The 19,343-nt window shown below is 37.1% G+C and overlaps 1 protein-coding gene across 3 annotated transcripts in view; it reads right to left on the reverse strand.

The window, feature by feature from the left end:
• Positions 1-19,343, reverse strand: part of GRM5 (glutamate metabotropic receptor 5) — a 501,144-nt gene that overhangs the window by 394,725 nt on the left and 87,076 nt on the right. For all 3 annotated transcript variants that reach the window (XR_010746100.1, XM_066341299.1, XM_066341301.1), the window contains exon 2: positions 5,740-5,989. Coding sequence is in view for 2 of the 3 variants with exons in the window: in XM_066341299.1 (XP_066197396.1) it covers positions 5,740-5,989 (250 nt within the window). In the remaining variant the exon portion in view is untranslated. The remainder of the gene's footprint in view (positions 1-5,739; positions 5,990-19,343) is intronic.

The following is a 19,343-nucleotide window of genomic DNA, read 5'->3' on the forward strand; positions in this document are numbered from 1 at the left end:
AGAGCCTAAGGACATATTTCAATTTCTGATATTTTTTAGAATTTATTTTGTATATTTTTTGTCATTTAATAGTACAGAAAGTCTGAATAATCTTAATTGACTCTTTTTGAATCAAATATGATAGTGAGTACAGTAGTAAATCTGATACACCATATGCATACATGAAAGTGTGAAGCAAATGGAAGTCCTAGTAATCTCTTGAAGAAGCGTACTGCTTGTGGATTGTCATTTGGAAGCCGGAAACATTGAGCAAGCCATTTTTATCTCTATATACCTCTACTTTCCTTTAGAATCATAGAGCCATTAAGGTTGAAAAAGACCTTAAGGATTATAAAGCCCAACTGTTCACTACTAAACCATATCCCCAAGTGCCACATGTACATGCGCATAGAGCACTTCCAGGGATGGTAATTTCACCACTTCCCTGGGCAGGGAATTGTCCCAATGCCTGACCATTTCAATGCCCTTGTCCTTTCCCTTCTCTTCTCCCTTAGGTAGGAATAGTCTGACTATCTTGCACCTGGAATCACAACTTCTTTGCAAAATTTTCATCTTTTACTTTTTAGACTTGTATGATAACTATTTTCTGATAATAAACAAATCAGCCAGAGGAGATTCTCTTGTCTAGGGGTAAAAGACATATAATGACTGCATCCATGAATCTTAGTGTTCTTCCACTGCAAAACAGAGCATCTATGTCCCATCTGCTTCTTAGTAATAATGCCTTGGTGACTGCTGTCATAAAGACTATGCCGAGTCCCATCCCAAAAGTGTCAATTGATATAAAATAATTCCAACAAGTGAAAAAATAATATAATTATTCAGCACTGCGGTAGTGTTTTCTGAACCCATTTCATTTAGGACAGCAATAGTCAATACTCATAAGTTCTGTTGCAACAAATAGTTTCTATTTTATTACAAAAAATCAGGTGACCTGGCACTTAACATACTTAGTCATTCTCAGACATGTGTTGGAATCCCTGCAAACAAAAGGCATCAAATGAAATTATCATCCTAGAGAATTATCACCGATATTTTGTCCACAGATCAGAAAACAGGGATCAAGAGGAGCAGGATGAAGGTGGACATACAACACGAAAGAAAGTTTCAGCTGTGGGGTCTGAATATTACATAAAAGGAGGAGCAGCTGAAAATCATGTACAACTAAGCTGGTTTTATCTACACAATTAATACTCCATGGTTCCTTCTGAAATTTGTTTCACAGTTATTCTGCTATGTGAATATGTTATTTATTCTTAAATGAATATATCTCTTGGCATATGACCTGTGGATGACAGAAGCAGTGAAAGCAAGCAGGTGAAGCCTGGTGTCCATATCTCAATTAAGCTGAGTAACAGTTAAGTTAAAATAATATTTTTTTCACACTTGAAAGTCAGCACACTCACCTTTGTATTTGAGGTTAAGTCAAATTCCTAAAGATGCATGAAGTAAATATTTGCCAAGCATTTAAAATGTTTTCCATTAATCAAAAAGCTCTGGAATGTTACAATCACTAATGACACACCATCTTGCATATCTGTCACAGGCAGGTGATGCAATTTCAGAAACTGCATAGTAGGTCAAGAGTGGAGAGTTTATTGAAAAATATCTTTTTCTTCCCCTTTGGGCTATATATGGTAATTTATGTGATATGCACTCCCCTTGGCCAATCCATTTTCTGTTTATCTGAGCATAAAACAGATGCTGTGAGAAATCCATAGTTTCAAAATATCCCGATATTTTTACAAGGCTTTGGAGGAAAAATATAAGGGGTGAATCCAAATTAAAAATGGAACATAAAGGAAACAAAGGGAAAATTAAGATATTGATGTATTTATGGTTTCCCATAAAGCTATTATGTGGCTTTGTAACTTTTAGTTCTGTGCATTTGGAAAAGAAACAAAATAATTCTCTGCTTAAGAAAACAAGAGGGAAGAATTTGTGGGGGAACAAAAATGTATTCATTACTCGATGGAATTCTTCTTGTAAGCCTATTGTGTGGAGGTGGGCGGAGCCCCTAGGACAAAAAGGCAAACATCCTAGCTACGGCGACCTGTCTGGAGACCCACAAGCCCCCTCGGAATTTTATGTAGATCTGTTACAATTGATTGGTTCTGTACCCTTTTCCTCCCACCCTGGTGTCCCGTAAAAACCCCTGGGTTTCCTCTGGTTGGCAGAGGTTCCTCGTCCCCGGACCCTTTTGCTGGTACCCTCTCAATAAAGTACCACCTGCGGAAATTCCATACGAGACCTCTCTCTCTCTCGCCATGGCTGGCTAAAAGAGGGGCAACTCACAAGGGCATGAGCTAAGAGCACTGAGCTGAAATCACTGAAAGCTGAAATCACTGAGCTGAAAAATCACTGCTCTGCCCAATGCTGAGAAACCCCTCTGTCCAGCTGAGGAGCGCCCTGACCCCCCAAGGAGCTGTTTCTAGCGAGACTTCCTTTGGGGTGGCTGTGGCTCTCTGAGTCCCAAGCGGCGGACCCCATCCACCAGCTGGCATACTATTGCATTCCAATTAAAGGTACTCTCACTACACTTGGAATGTCTTTTTATAACCTTCTCAGTTGAATGGTCAGCCCAGAGCAACTCCAGGATCAGACGATGAATGAAAGTATAAATCTTATCCTAGTTCATCTTTCTGCATAGCATAGTAAGAAAATTAATTTCATGAGCCTTCTTTAATCTCAGATGTAACTCTCTCCCCTTAGAGCACTCTGAACCATCTGTTCTCAACACAGAAAGTTGCCTACTGTCTTTTCCCCCTGCAAATGATGCACTAGAAGGTCCCCAATACAATCTGCTTGTATGAGATCTGGGTTTGTACTGGTGTCACATCCACCCCCAGCCAGTGCCTTACATTTCTCTCTACAGAACCAGCCAACAACCCTAGCTTCTGACGAATAGTTAAATATTCAGAGACAAAAGACCCAAACAGTCAAAACCAAGGGAACACACAGTAAATCAAGGTCCTGGAAAACAGAGCTTTAACTTCCTGCAGGAGCTCACATTATCACTGGACAATTATGTCGTTGTCTTTCACACCATTTATGTCAAGAATTCTTCTTGCAAGTTCCCTGTTTTTCCTTTTAGTTTTTTATTTTGCCTCTGCCTCAAAGCCTAGAGATTAGCCCATGGTGGAAGGAGAATATTTTTGTAAGAATGTATATTTTTGTGGAACACTGTCACTCCACAACATCCCACACCCTACACAGGATTCTTGTTGCGTGGCAGAAACGTAAAACATTGCTCTACAAACTAAGGGTGACTCAAAGCCTAACATAAGGTCTCAGTTGGCAAAACTAGTTAGATTTTATTTGTTTGTGCTTTTATTTTTACCTGGCTTATAGTTGATTTTGATAACAGATTGGAAACAAATCTATTGAAAAATATGGAATGCTCCAAGATCCTTGGGATCTCTGAAATGCAGAGCCGAATGTAGAGAGGCTGTATCTCTCCAGTTCTCCTCGTCTGATGCAGCACTTACTGGCTTGGCACATATTAACCTATGTCTGAGTAGACACTTCTCAGCCATTACCTTGAAATCTCTGATAATAAATTAAAAGGATAGAAAAAAATCCTTATGTTTTCATTTTTCTTCCTTTATAAACACTTCCAGTTCATGTTGTATTTTTCACAATTAGATTTTGTAGTACTGCCATAGGCATGGATACACCCTAAATGGTGAGTAGAACCAAGGATTTCTTTTTTCAATTGGAAAGACTTTACAGTTTAGGCTTCTAAGAGAAGCTATCTCTTTCACTTTACTTAATGCAAGTCACATACCAAATAACAACTTTATTATAATTACTCATGACAATTCCCACTGCAGCTAGAAATAGGTATTTTTCACAAAGAAATGGAAAAAAAACCCCAACCAAACAAAACAAAAAACAAACAAACAAAAAACAAACAAACAAAAAAAACAAAACAAAAAACCCCAACAAATAAAGACTTGAAGCAAAGCCTCACAGTCTGTTCTCTTTAGACCTTGCTTTTATAAAAGAGATAATCTGAATTGCTCTATTCTTATTCACAATCAGCAGTTCCTGAAGTCCTTATTCATAAAAGCATGTCAGAGGGCTAAATTTAACTCTGTTGTACATAAATCCCATACAAAATTACATACAGTTTAAAGTCTGAAGTAGTTAAAGGCCAACATTTTTTTTTTTTTAAATACTTATGTGCTTCTAAATTTAGATACCGCTACAGATAGCTGACAATTTCTTGTATTTAGAACAAAAGAAAGCAAACATCCTATGGCATCAGATTCAGCTAGAGATAGTGGAAGTGGCATTTGCTCCAATCTACTCTAAACAACTGATGACAAGTAGGTTTTTCCAGGAAAGGTAGTGATCAAGACAATCTTTGTACAAGCCATTTTCTAGAATACTATTTCTCTGAGCTCCTTGAAATATTCACATTACAAACAAGGGACCTAACAAGGTCCCATTTTGCTCAATTAACTGTAGAGAGAATACTGATGGCTACATGGAAGTGTCTAAATTATAGACATTTAAAAATGTTTAGGTGAATCTCACCTTGAGGATTGTGGTGGTCCCTTTGGGTGTCTGTCCAGAAAAGCACCAACACAATCTATGGAAGTCCCTACAGATAAAATGTGTTTGAAAAGAAGGGTGGAGAAAGTTGCCATGTATCAAAGAATTAAGAATTTCCCATGTGAAAATGACAAAATGTAGGCTGATGTCAGAGTAGGCGCAGAGACAAGAGCCACAGTTGTTGCCTGTTTGCTTCCCCCTTTGCGCAAAGGGGAAGGGCAGCTGTGTGCAACAGGGCAGATTGGGAACAGAGTGTCCTACCAGTTGGTCAGACTCAGTCTCCCAGCTGCCAGGTCAGCTGGCAGAGACAGCTGGCCAGGACAGAGGTCCTACCATGACCTCTGCTTTCACAGGCACCATTTTACTTGTGTTCCTGTAGGGTTCATGCCTGGGACAACAACAGGTCATCCTTCTAATAATGCACTGAAAAGGTGGTGAATCCCACTAATTGTCTCCCAGTATACTCTATTTAGTTTCCAATATGTCATTTTCCCATCTTGTTTAGGATCCACTTGTTGAATAAGGGGAAAATGTAAAGATACCTTTATGTTCACATCAGTAACTTTTCTGCTTAAGAGCCCAGGATCTTTTCCTTCTGAGTGAACATGCATTAAGTGACTTTTCCTTTCTTCCTTTGGTAGTTAGAGAAAGGAAACATTGATATCAGTGGGCTAAGAGAAAGGATTACCTATATATTTCCCTTAGGACTGTATGCACATCAGCACATCGGCTCAGGAAGAAAAGGTGACAGTTAACAATTTTTTTTCGGGAAGTTCTGTTTCAGGTAGAACCAAAGGCCACATCAGCAATTCTTAACACAGAGTTACTGGAATGAGACACAACTTTAGGCTGTATATATAAACACTCCATTTTCAGCTGCAGTGAACAAAATGGGTGACATAGATCTAAGATTTTTGTGCCAGCTTTCCCTTATGTATTGCTGCTAAGAGTGACCAAGCAGGCTTGTGTTTGCCTGGAATGTCATGAGAATGATGCATGTTTTTGTAGAGTTTGTACTGCTGTAACAAAGCTAACATTACTTCCCATCTTTTAGACATACACAGCTATAGAAGGCCATGAATCTGTGCTTCATGTGCTTCATGTCCAGAAAACTGGACTGTTTTCTTTTTCAGCCCTGCTGACTAAAACAGCTGGCTATAACTGGGTAGTATTACTCACCTGCCTAGCAGCAAAAACTCTCCAGCCAGTCCCAAGCGCCTCATGGCCATCAAGAGTCCCCTCACAGTCATGCCTTCACAGAAGCAGGCAACCACTCTTGCCTTGGGCAGGTGGCTCCGGAGCTTTCGCAGCAGCTTGTCAAAGCTCTGCTCGCCAGCATTGCTGTAGATCTTGTAGGAATGTGCAATGCAGATCCCTTCCTTGGCTGCCATGTCCTTGAAAGCTTCCATTCCACTTTCACCGTAGTTTCCTAAATAAAAACAGAAATAAAAATGCATGTATTAAAATCTGCAGCAGTTTTTCTTCCTTCGGAAAGTTTAGATATATTAAATGTGCTACATCTCTGCAGAGAGATCACTGTACCAATCTTAACATTATCACTTTAATCCTTTAATTAATCAAATTTTCAAGACAAGGTCAACAAATTTTCCCGGAAAATTCACTGCTCTTCAAGAGACTGCATCTCTGCTTAAACCAAAGGCTGTTGTGTACCTCACTACATGTGAGGATCTGGTCCACAATGTGTATAATTATGTATACGCAAATGGCAATCTCTTCTGATTCTGTTAAACTGACTAAATGTGGCCAAATGTCCTGTGATTTACTTCAGTAAGTTAAAATATAAATGTCGATAATTAAATTTTAGGTGTAATATTTTAAATGTATGCAAATAAAGCTCATAACATCACCTAATTCATATTGCAATCTGAAAAGTAATTTTTTTTTTTTTAGTTAGAGTGAAAACTAAAATTTATTTTGCTGAAGAAAAGACTTCTATTGGAGAATAAGTAATTAAAATTGAGGATTAGCATCACAGGGATCACTGGAGCACAGATGAACTTAATGTGCTTTAATATTTTTTCTCTTTAGTTTTTTATTTTTATTATTTTTATTTGTTCATTCTGAATTAAATTTCTACCAGTGGGAAAAACGTGATATTTTCTTTCAGTACCTTCCTCCTCTGTGGGGATAAACTGGTAATAGATATCAACAGATAGATACCTTTTTTCCTTTTTTCTGCCTCACCACAGAAACTTTCTTCACTACCACTACCTAAAAGTCACAGTGCTTAAACAGTGGATGTACTGAAAACAGTGACAGTCATCCTGACCAGGATTGTGTGTCTGGTTCCCTGTGCTCCTCCATCTGGCTGTTAAAATCTGTTTCATGTCTCATTTAAATAAGAAGGCCTCTGAGGCAGGAAATCTTTCTCAAAAGTAACATCTTAAACCCTCAGTAATATTCCACAGAAATAAAATCAGTTGATTAATTAATAAAACTGTGAGTGTAAAGTGATGATGTTGCAAGAAACTGCTGATCCTTCACAAATTTGTTAGCTTGCAAAATGGAAGAATCTGTAAGAAAAATTCTCTCTCTTACCAGCAGAATTACAAGTACATAGGAGCCTTGACAGTGAAAATGTATGTGGAGCAGTGAGGATCAGACATGGCTTTGGCTTGTCATCTATTTTTTTTTTTTTTACTTTGGACATTGGAGCCACCAAGCATTCATCTTGCCTGCCTGGGGAGTCATCCCTATCACTCTGGTGCTACAGCTCAGTGGCTTTGTTACACTTAGCACTGAATATGAATGTAAAAGTGCTCAGTTTAAGGATCTTAGCATCCAAAGAGTCAAAAGAGCTAAAGAACAAGAGGAAGTAACATTATCTTCCTTTCACATCAGGAATGAATCACTGAGACCTTGAGACCACTAAATTTCCAAATTGCACCCAACTAGAACGACATCATGAATGCAGGTCTCTCTACCTAAAAGAACTTTCATTTTCTTCCTTGCTGTGATTAGGCCTGATGGAAACCATGTTACCATGCAAATTGTGCCTGGACAAAATGCAATTTAAACTCAGTTGTTGCAGTGCTTCCTGAGAGTAGTAAATTAGGAGTCCAGTGTTTACCCCAGTGTCACGCCCTTAGGGCAAACACTATTTCCTGTGGTACATGAGCATCAAGTGATTCCCATGGGATGCTAAAACAGTTCAGCTAGAGGTCAAAACCATGGTGTCTCATGAAACATGTGTTATAGCTGCCAAAGTCAGTCTGAAGGAAAAATTAGGGTCAGTCATATTTAACTCCCAGCAGACTTAGAGGCCTTCAAAAATAAAATTAGGCCATCTGACAGGAAATAAACTACTTTGTCTAAATGTATTCTCATTTAGGTCATTCTGGATCAACATTAAATGTTCTATTTCACTTTTTCTAACAGAAAATAAAAAGAACAAGGAAACATTGTCAATATTTGCCAAAGAAGATGGAAGTCTGGGGAAAAACTGTATAACAAAGTGCTAGTTTTGGCTGTGGTATAGTTAATTTTCTTCACAGTGGTTGGTACAGCGCTATGTTTTGGATTTGTGCTGAACACAGGGTTGAGGATATTGAAATGTTTTTACTGTTGCTGGGCTTACACAGAGACAAGGCCTTTTCTGCTTTTTGTGCTCTCATGCTGGAGAGGATGTTGAGGGTGCATGGGAAACTGGGAGGAGACACAGCTGGGACAGGTGAGCCCAGCTGATTAAAAGGATATTCCAGACCATATGACAGCATGCTCAGCATATAAATTTCAGGGAAGAAAGAGAAAGGCAGGGATGTTTGGAGTGATGCTGTTTGTCTTCCCAAATCACCATCACACGTGATGGGGCCCTGGAGCTGTCTCCAGGAGACAGCTGAACACCTCGTGGGAAGGAGTTGAACACCTCGTGGGAAGGAGTGATTTAATTCATTGTTTGCTTTGCTAGTGTGCATGGCTTTTGCTTTATATAATAAACTATCTTCATCCTAAACCATGGGTTCTTTGGCTTTTACCTTTCTGATTCTGTAGCTGATCATGCTGGTAGGAGAGTGAGTGAATGACTTCCTGGTGCTTCATTGCTGGATTAAATTATGACACCCAAAGACATTGAAATTCTGAAGACCTCATCCTCTGTCAAAAAACTCTTAGTGGAAAATTCCCAGCCAGGTCTAGTTGACTTACAGAGCTGCATATCTTCTATGTTCGAAATACTGCAGTATTTGTTTGGAAGTGTTATTAGCATTCAAACTGTTATCCTGAGGCTTGGTATAAAGTCGAGAATAGGTTTAATTACAGTACTGAAAAATAGCAGGTCTTTTAGAGAGCACAAAGTGCATTAAGTCTTTTCCAATCAAATAAAGTCTGCTTGAGCATGAACACCATGGTTTCATCAAGCATCAAGACAGGGAGATTTTATGAAACCATACAAAAAGTTATGTGTCATCCAAAATCATAGGAAACGTGTTAAACTACCAGGGGTACTTAGGAAAATGTTATGTTCTTAACATTTGGAAGAAAATACGTCCTGGCAGTCCAAATCTGAGAGTCACTCAGGTCTCCAACTGGGAAAACTACAGCCCTATGACATGAGCTCAAGGGAGATTTGATGAAAACAGAAAGCAGCTTTGCTTCAAGACACTCATACACCAGTGGTGCTCTTGCCTTGCTGATTAAACTCTCTGCAGTTAATTTTTCATAGTGAATTCTCCTGTTGTGCAAGTGGTTTGATGAGGTATGTATATCTCGTATGAGCTATACTAGGGGGATAATGAACACTTGAAAGAAAAAGAAATTTTTTTCTGTTCAATTTTTTTTTTCAGCATATATTAGCAAAAATTTCCTTTGGGCTCTCTTTCTTCCTGAATAAAACATGTGTGTGGATCAACATATACATGTAGCATTGAAGGAATGAGAGTAGGAAATCAGGTAAGGTACATTCTGTCATTTCCCTGAGGATATGATGTGAGGTTCACAGTGGAAGAGGATCTCCATGATTTCTGCATGGAACTGGCCTCATCAAGGATGTGATTCTTTGGTATACCTATAGTAGTACTACCAAAACTGCTACAGCAAGAGCAAGCCTCCACCAATGGGGCAGTTTCTACTGTTCAGCCAAGTCTATGATACGGGAGAAAGGATATAGGGGCTTCAGGATTTGCACAAATGGGTGGACAATGGTGGTATCTTATGCAGTTTGTAATTTCACTTCCAAGTGAAAATTAATTCAGAACTCCTAAGCTGGAAAGTAACATTCTTTGGTGAGTCTCATGTGATGAAAGTTGCCTAAATACTTAGGAATTTATCCATGTAGCTATTTGGTTTCCACTTCTAAATTTAAAGAAAATTCTGAAGGAAATGTTCAACAGAAGGGGGGGCTTGATTTACTCTTGCTTGACTAATTCCAGTTCATCAGAAAATACTCCACAAACAACACGAGCTGGAGCTCAAGTACTGTCAACTTAAATTCAGCTCCTCTTGCCCCACCAAACTCCATCTTCATTTCAGTATTTGGAAACTGAAACCTTTATACTGCAACAGGTTCCACTGGAGGAAGTATCACAATTAGTTGATGCTCCTGTCCTCTTGAAATTTTTCTGTGGGGCTGCAATCAGAACTATTAGCAGTAGATGGCTTTTGTAAATGCATCCTCTTGGCAACAAGTGGCAGCTGGTTTCTTTTAAAATACCGGCCTGGATCCTGCATGTTTCCTACCTGAACGTCTGGCCCTAAGCCCAGTCAAAAGCTATTCCCATATGTCTCTTCATGTTTTTTTAAAAAAACTATTACATCATCGTGCAAAAGATTATTCCTGCTGCAGAGTTGGAATTTTGTTCAAAACTCAAGCATATGTGTCCCCACCTACAGTCTAACTATAACAATCTGTTGGTTCCACTTCCCATGAATCAGTACTAGAAACTATTAAGAAGCTTAAAAGGAACAGATTGTGCTTTTTTTCCAGATGAAGCTTAATATAGTTCAGCACATAATAATACTTCAATCTGATAGAAAAGGGTCAGGCAAACTGCAGGTGTCTCTTGCTTCACATCCTGCTCAGCAACTGAGCCAATTAAACTACCTAAACATGAGCCATTAAGATCTTATGTGCATTACACAGCAAAACAATGTTTTAATTCTTAAAATAATTAACAAAATGTATTGACATCTGCCATATCACCTTAAAGGTTATCAATAGGAGGTGAAAAATCTCTACTGCCAAATGGAAAAACAAACTACATTTTCTCCTGCCCAGAAATTTTTGGGATGTCATTTATACCTTTTTGCATAAAAGAGAATTTTTTTATTCAATAGCTGAGCATGCAAATTGTTATCAGACAGTTCTTTTATCTGAGATTCTCAGTCACCATAGATGAACATCAGCTTTTAGGAGAAATATAAGATGCAGGATTGTTTCTGGCAGGTCACAGTGAAAATTCACAAAGGAAAAGAAGAGGAGCCTTGAGTGAAACAGAAGAAATGCATTATGTCATTCATTAGGCTGGTAATAATCCTACCTGTCACAAAGCATATTTATTTAGGCAGAAATGCTCTCATTATTTTTCTAGACGAGGAAGAGCAAACCGAAATAATATTCTATGTTGTATCCGAGCCACAGAAAAGAAGTCAAGTCAGGTTAAAATTTGCAGTATATGTTTTGCAGAAATAAAAAGAATACAGGCTTCATTTACCACTAGTTTCTATTTCTATTCAAAAAGATGAACTTTGCCAGAAATATAAAAAAGAAGGTATAGCTTTTTTATGATTTTGAAAATGCCTATGGGAGTAACACAGTATGTTTATGAAAGGCAACATGTTGGTTGATTAACAGGATGATCTTCCCAAAAGTTGAGGATATGGGGTGTTTCCTGAATGGAAACATTAGAGGTGTCTTTGACTGTTACAATTCAAATTAATTATGGAAAAATACCAATATTATCTGCTACTACCTCCTAGATGTTTTTCTCTAAACATTTTACTCTTGTGACTATGGGTCTTTTAAAGTACCTCACTGCCAAGAATAGGGGCATAAACCAAGTCTTTTGAGCAGCTGGAGCAACCACATGCCACTGATAAAACATGATCAAAATCACAACCTTCTGTGTAGTTATATCTGCAAGTAGAACATGACTATAGACTGTTATTTAATACTAAATCGTTCAAACCATATGAAATCAAAACACATATGCCTGAAATTCTGGAGTGGCCTATGTGTGTTTAAAAAAAAAAAAAAAAGAAAATCCAACTTCTTTTCATCTGATCCAAATATTTTATTTAAATGATTTTTAAATGGGATTTCAGTTTCTATATTAAATATATATATGTAAAGCAATAAAAATAAATTCATTTTGAAAGCAACCCATTAAAAACAGCTTAAATGAGAATAGTTCCTCTGAATATATTCCACTTAAATATTTCCAACTAGACTGCTTCCTTAATCACTTGGAGACTGGGCTGCACTACTTCAATCATCTTGAGTGCTAGAGAGCAACTTCAAGACCTTTGGGCTCTTTCCTCATAAAATATTAAAAATGAAAATCTGAATTTCATGGAAGAAAAAGGATAAATATGTACACACTTTTGTATGGACAGAAGGTTTCTCCAAAGAAATGATTTCTCTAGTGAAGCAGACAGAGAATGTTGGCTGAGCTTGGAGAAACCTTCTCTCTGCTCAGCAAAGGAGAAGCACAGGGCAAAAATTCCATAAGGGATTAAATTAGGAGTGCTACTTACTTGATCCTTAAAATTGCTATACTTGCCTTCTGTAAGCACAGACAGTCTCAAAGTGATTCAAAGGACAAAATCCAGCATCTAAGGCCTCATAGGGCACATAACCACTGATGGCTGCAGTTTGGACTCTATCCTTAGCTGTCCATATGATAGTAGAGAATTATTTACATCTTTTCTTGGATGTCAATATTATCTGTTCAAACTGAAAGCTCTTCAAACAGCATTTCTCTACTACCAAGTACTCATAAAACTCAGACCCAAAAGGGTTGCTTATGTCCCTAGTAGGTGTTGCCTACTACAATTCAAGATGTGTCAGTGTAAAAAAGCATTAGTTCCCATATCGTGCTAGGTATGAACCTAATTTCCTTTTCTGTGAAAAGTTTTGTGGTTTTTAATTTTCTAGATTTGAACACGTGAAATGTTTTCATAATCACAAAAATGTTAGCTGACCAAAGGCCTTACTCCTCCCCCACTTCTAATCTTCTTAAAATTCAATCCACTGAAATAATGTCTGGAAATTATAGCATTTAATTTAGATATTGACCATTTTATCATTTGATATAAGACTCATATTACTTTCTGCAATGTAAAATAAAAGCAAATATATATTTTGAATCAGGAAACTATTTTTATTTCTAGAGTAATTAGCTAAAATATTTGAACATTTAAAATCAAATTTAACATGTTTAATTATGAGAATAATATACCCTTTTCTCTGAGATTTAGTTTAAGCTACTAGGTATTTTCTGACTAGAAGTTCTCATACAAAGGCATTTAGACCAGCTCTATTCACAAGGAATTTGTTTAACTAACCAACTTTTAAATTATTTTAGAAAAGTAACATATAATATACTCCAAACATAACTGCACTTAATTAATTTAAACAAATCTGTTCATTATCTCCTCATCTAAGAGGGCTTATAAGTATCAGTTTGATATCAAAGACTCTTCTCTCTCATCTTCTCTGAGCAATTTTGAAATAGTAAATTAATTTCTCAAGATAAAGATGACCTAGTTTCACAGTTTAATGCACCTCACTTTTATTTATTTTAAAATTATCACATCATAAGTTTAAAAGAGAAACTCATTTAAACATCGCTGTTATGTGAGCAAAGGGAACAGTGTGGAACCAGCCTTTTCTTTATGCTTCCTTTGATCCCTCCTGCTGACTGGAATGTCTGCAGCTTTGTGGCTCTTGTCCACTGAGCAATGTTTGAAGTCCTACATGGTGCTAATGTCTACTAGAGGATTTAAAGTCTGACAGCTCTTGCAGAAACACGCTGCCATCTCTGACTCTCCTTGTTTTCAGACTGGAGAGATTAAGATTTTTCTGTACTTTCTGTTTGAGAAATAGCTCTTTCTATCTACCTGACTCTCAGACATCTCCATTAATAAAAGAACAGTTCCTAGTGGACTCCAAAATGCTCAACTTTTCTTTCATTTTCCTTCAGTGCTATACTTTTCATTTTTTGTTTAGTTTTCAGATGAAATAAGAACACCTGAGACTGACAGTATTGGACTGCATGCTGTTTCTTCCAGGAGACAAAAGGTAAGACAGACAGAAGAGGACTTTGCAGTGGGAGCTCTTCAGTCTATGATTCTATATCCTTCATAGCGGGTGCAGTGTATTTCCGTGGAGTCCAGCTACCTGGGGCTTTTCACTGGCATTTGGACCTAGTCCCAGTTCTAATTTACACTATCAATTATTGTATTTCTCAAAAGAGTTAATCTGTTCTACAAATCAACAACATTACACTTCTGTAAATTCAGAAACTGGAGCATAACTTCATGTAATATTAATTCTTAACTCTGATGTGGTTTGCATTTGGTCTTTTCTGAAATACACATGATGTCCTATTTTACTGATGCAGTAGGTGAGCAACACCTGAAGTCATCCAGCAAAAGGAAGCATAATTCAGAGATTATTAGATTCCAAAGTCCTTCAATCAATCTTGAGTTTTCTGCTAAGTGCCTTTCTCTCTGCTCTCTGTCTTCATATGTGAAATGAAAGTAAAAGTGTTTCCCTGATGGTGTAGGTGCAAGAATAAACATATTATGGAAAACTCAGGCAACTGCAGTAAAAGAGCACCACCTACATTGGTCAGATTAAATGAAACATGACAGGTTTGCCTCACAAAAACTCACTTTTGCTTTGTTGTAATAACAATCACATCACATTTATCATAGCAACAATCACGCTTTGTCTGACATTCACTTGTAAAACAACACCTAGAATTTCCCAACAGTAGCTTAAGAAGATGGCAAAGCTACTCCAAAGAGCTTTGCCATCTTTGCTACCTTATTTTCACTTTAAATGATTATGCACATTTATATTCAGAACCTTCATTTGGGACAAGAGTGAGTTTTGTGACTTTTTCAGTATGAACTTGGAGAACAGAGAGGTCTATCAGGGATCTGGGGAAATTTAGTATGGTAACTGGAAGGCAGATCTATTGACTGTATTTCCTGGGAATGCTTGTCAAAACGTTTTGAAGGGGGCAATATGAAGTTTCTTGGAGTATATTTATAATACTTAGAGTATATTGTGAAGGATAAGAAGACCAATACTGTGGGACCAGCTACTTTCTTGCAGATGTTCTCATTTCAGGAACATTTTGGATAATTTTTGCCTCTTGGTGGATAACAAAGATTGAATTCTCACAAGAATTTTTGAAAAATGTATTTGAGTTTGTTATGGTAAAGATGGATTTTGAAATGTACCTTCACATGATATTACTCGGACACCATGATCCTCAGCATTGGGATACTGAAACTGAAGAAGGAGAAAACAGTAAAAGAACAGGGTTGAAGGCAAGAATATGAGCTTCTTCCCTGTGTGGGTGACTGCATTGGAACAGATTGCCCAGAGAGGGTGTGGAGTCTCCCTCACTGCAGATATTCAAGAACCATCTGGACACAATCCTGTGCAGTGTGCTCTGGGATGGCCCCTTGAGCAGGGAGGTTGGACCAGATGATCTACTGTGATCTCCTCCAACCTGATCCATCCTGTGATTTGCTGAATTTCAGACCAAGCTTCCCTGAAGATAAAGCATAATTAGTTACTAAAAAATGCATGATTTTTATTTTAAAAGCTCTCAACAGTAGTTGAGATTTCATGGCTGCCTTGAACAATCTGTCCAAGTCCAAATTAGTCTTTCCATAAGTTTTATTTTCCCCCGTGTCTTAACTTGTTTTTCTATATTCTCTTTGAATTTGACCCTGTTAAATATTTTCTATCTAATATGAGAATAGTGTCTCAAATTGATATTTTCAGAAGACCTCAACAGTTTTTAAGACGATCAGCACATGTCCACTTAATTTTTTAAAGATTAAACAAGTCCAGTATTCTGATTTTCTTGTGGGTGATTGCCAGTTAGTTTAGGTTGTCCAGACAGGATGGTGTGCAGGTTTTTTTCAAGATGTGGTAATTTCCCACCTTGCCCTTTGCCCGGGCAGAGTAGATCTGAAAGACTATTTAATGCCTCAAAAACTCATTCCCTCTTCATGTATTTTCAGTAGTATATTTACCTTATTTAAAAATGGAATGACACTGTTGACTCAAGTGTAAGTTGTGATCCATTTTAATTATCTAGGTCTTGTTTTCTGCAGAGCTGCTTCTCAGTCAGTCGTTCCTCATCCAGTATTTAAGCATTAGAATATTTTGTTCTGGGAGCAGTGTCATCCAACATGGTACTCTTTACAGATTTAATAACCATTCTCTATTTATTCAAATCACTGGAAATATAATTAAAAATGGAATCAAGGCAGATCTGTGAGTAGGCCATTGTGCTTATGTCTCAGTTAGAAAGTGAGAAATACAGTTTGAACAACAATTTAAGTTCTATTTTGTACCTAACACTGGGAAGTTAGATTAATAGCCTCTTACTATATGGTTTTAAGATAAAGTCACTCATTCCACAGAAATATTCTAAACTGGATACTAAGTTGGCTTGACACAATTTGTTTTTAAGAATACATTGTTTCTTTTTTATGACACCAGAAGAAAAGTACTAATTTCTTACAAAAAAAGTTTATTTTTTGCAGAAGTGAAACACAGTTGGCTGAGCTCTTTCCTCGGTTTCTCTTTCGGGAAGAGGTAGTGTTACCTTATTTCAGTTTTTTGGAAGGGTATGCACCTCAGAAAGGTTTTACCTAAGAGACCTTTAAAAATATATGGAGTAATGCCAGAGTGCTGGGGTTCCCTTGAAGGACACAAATAAAAAGCCTTTTGGCCAAAGGGAGCTGAGAACCTGAAGCTCTTTTTGACTGCAACATGCTCAAGTTTGAATAAGATGGCCTCATGTGATGTGCCAAACACTGTCATCCATCACATTAGCTTTTTCCTTAATGGTCTGAAAAGGTAGTAAACAACGTCAATGAAATTTGCAAATGGCCTTTAATTGGACAGTGCTGAGGATGCCAGACAGGACACAGAAACATTGTAAAGTTTCTAAAAGATATTGTTGACTTGACTAGAAACAGGCAAAAGGAAAAGGTTCTTTGTCATAGTCAAACCAAAAATTCTGGGAAGATTAGCCAAAAGATTCAAAATTGTTCTGTAAAATAAAACATCCCTTCCTGTAATGCTAAAGCAAAATATTTTAATTATTTGAATTGTTTGTAGTCTTTTTCTTTAGGGAATTTCCATTTGCTGGGAATAAAAAAAATAGTTTTCCTTTAGAGCTGCAATTTTAAAAAATCAGGATATTAGAAACAGTTGCATTCCCAACAATATCTGAGGCTAATTTCTATTTCATTATCTCATTCCAGAACAGACATATACTTTTAAAAGAGGTAGAAGGATACCTAATACTGCATTCCTTTCTGACATATTCCCACAAGGCACAAGAAGGTCTGAAAGGCTGTAGCAGACCTTCCCTGTGTGATTTTACAAACTAACTGTAATTCTAAACCTGTCTGGACTTAGTTTAATTTAAAGTATAACTAAGGAACACACAGGAAAAGGAAGCAAGGGATAGACTGAGATGTCAAATGGGCTTTTTTATGTGTCCATAATTAAAGTTTTCTCAGAACTTCATTCTTATTTTTACCTTTTCAAAATCACCAACTTACAAGGCTCTAGCAAACTTCATGGACCTGTTTAAAGATCTGATATTGCATTTAGTAACAGTGTTCATCAACAGTGAAACACTTCATTATAAAATGTCTTTTATGAAAAAACACCAGGATAAATATCAGGAGAAGAAAGAGAAGAAATAAAATTAAAATTATGAAAGAACAAAATAAAACCAATGTTAGATTCTGGACTTTTTTTTTTTTTTTTTTTTTAGGAACTATGAACTTAAAAAAATACAACAACATTCTTCATAATTTTATCCTCATGTTAAATTTCATCTGAGAGCCCTATCAAGAGCTAAGCTCCAGGCTGACTGGGGAAGTAAAAGTCCTTTTCATCATGCATACACTTGGCATATTGTATTGGCTTCAGATGTTAATGAAGATCATAAAAATCAACCCACACCACAGGAGGAGTTGATCTTCAGAATTGTCTGACCACGATGTACTGTAACAAGCAGCGTCCATATGAGGTAGTAACCAAAGAAAATTTCTCCCACAAAGGTGTCACAGACACATATCAATATATATCAGTCAGAAAGAATGCAGATCGACAGGGAATGAGGGGACTGTTTGTTAAATATCACTTTGTTGATAAAGCAAAGTATTGACTGGACAGATATATAAACTAGGTTTGTATTTACACCTTTAAATGGAGTATGAATAATTATGATTATAAGCTCAGCTTGTACTAAATATTGTTTACAGGCTCCTGCTAAGATCTTGGCCTCACCATGTTAAGCATGACATGACACAAAGTCAGGGTAAGAGAGCACCTTTCCTAAAATACATAATTCTATTTCTACAAGAAAAGCAAGGAATGAGAATAGAAATAAATTCATGTCAAGATTAAAAAAGTATTTGCAAAATGTCAGGCATCAGATTATATATAAAGGAATGCTAGATAAATTTCTCACTATAACACTTGCTAATTGTGATCTTAACCTTGTCATTTGAGATCTTGAGTCATCCTCCCGTGCACTACCTTTGTTCCGTTTATAGCAAATAGAGTGGAACCAGCAACTACAGGAGATGATACACCTACCTATCTTACACATCTTTCCTTTCACTTTTTTTTTAATAGATGAGATGACTAGTGTTACAGAGTGCATAATTTACTCTGCTTAGTTGCCTTATTTTCAAATATCCAAATAAACCCACCCAAAACATGCTAAATCATAGAATCATAAATCATGGAGTGGTTTGAGTTGGGAGGGACTTTCAAAGCTCATCTAGTCCAGCTTCCTTGGCATGCACAGGAACATCTTCCACTCAAAATATTGCTCAAAGCTCCTTCCAATATGGCATTGACCTGGCCATTCTCATTCACTAATCTGATTCCAAGAAAATCTCTCCTCCCTCTCCTCACAGGGAAAATCTTCCTGATTTGCAGGGTATTTTTTTACCAAGTGTTCAATATAATTTTGGACTTGAAAAGGAATGTTTCTCACCTTTAAAAATAAACTGCCAGCTCTAGTAAGTGTCATCACGGAAATGATTTAATCCTTCACTTAAGGGTTGGAAACTGAGAGAAGGAATCAAATACTAGATTTAGGAAATTTTATACTATTAGATTCCATTGAGAGAACTGGGTTATTTAGAAAATCTTTGCATATATTGGGAAACCTCTCTTGCCACATTTCTGTGAGCTTTTTTGGTTTGCCTGGCTGATTTTACATCAGGGAAATTAAATAAAAAGACAAAATTCTCCCAGAGAATATTCTGTAAACTGTAGGTGATAAATAACTTTCTTTATCTCCTTTTGGATGGCTCCGCACCAGCTCTGAAAATTTAACGTTTGTTATAGAGTGGCAGGTATGCCTTTCGTTATTGGCATTACAGTCAAAACTGTTGACTACTGACTAGCTGGACCATTGGAATAGTATGTAATCCTCCATTATTGATGACTCTGCAAAACTAGCTAGTGTTCATTTTAAGCAGCTAGGGGGGAAATTGCCTCTTATTTCAGTGTAATTTAGATGCCTATTGGCTTCCTAGTC

This window comes from Sylvia atricapilla, chromosome 2 (genome assembly GCF_009819655.1).
Source record: "Sylvia atricapilla isolate bSylAtr1 chromosome 2, bSylAtr1.pri, whole genome shotgun sequence".
NCBI lineage: Eukaryota > Metazoa > Chordata > Aves > Passeriformes > Sylviidae > Sylvia > Sylvia atricapilla.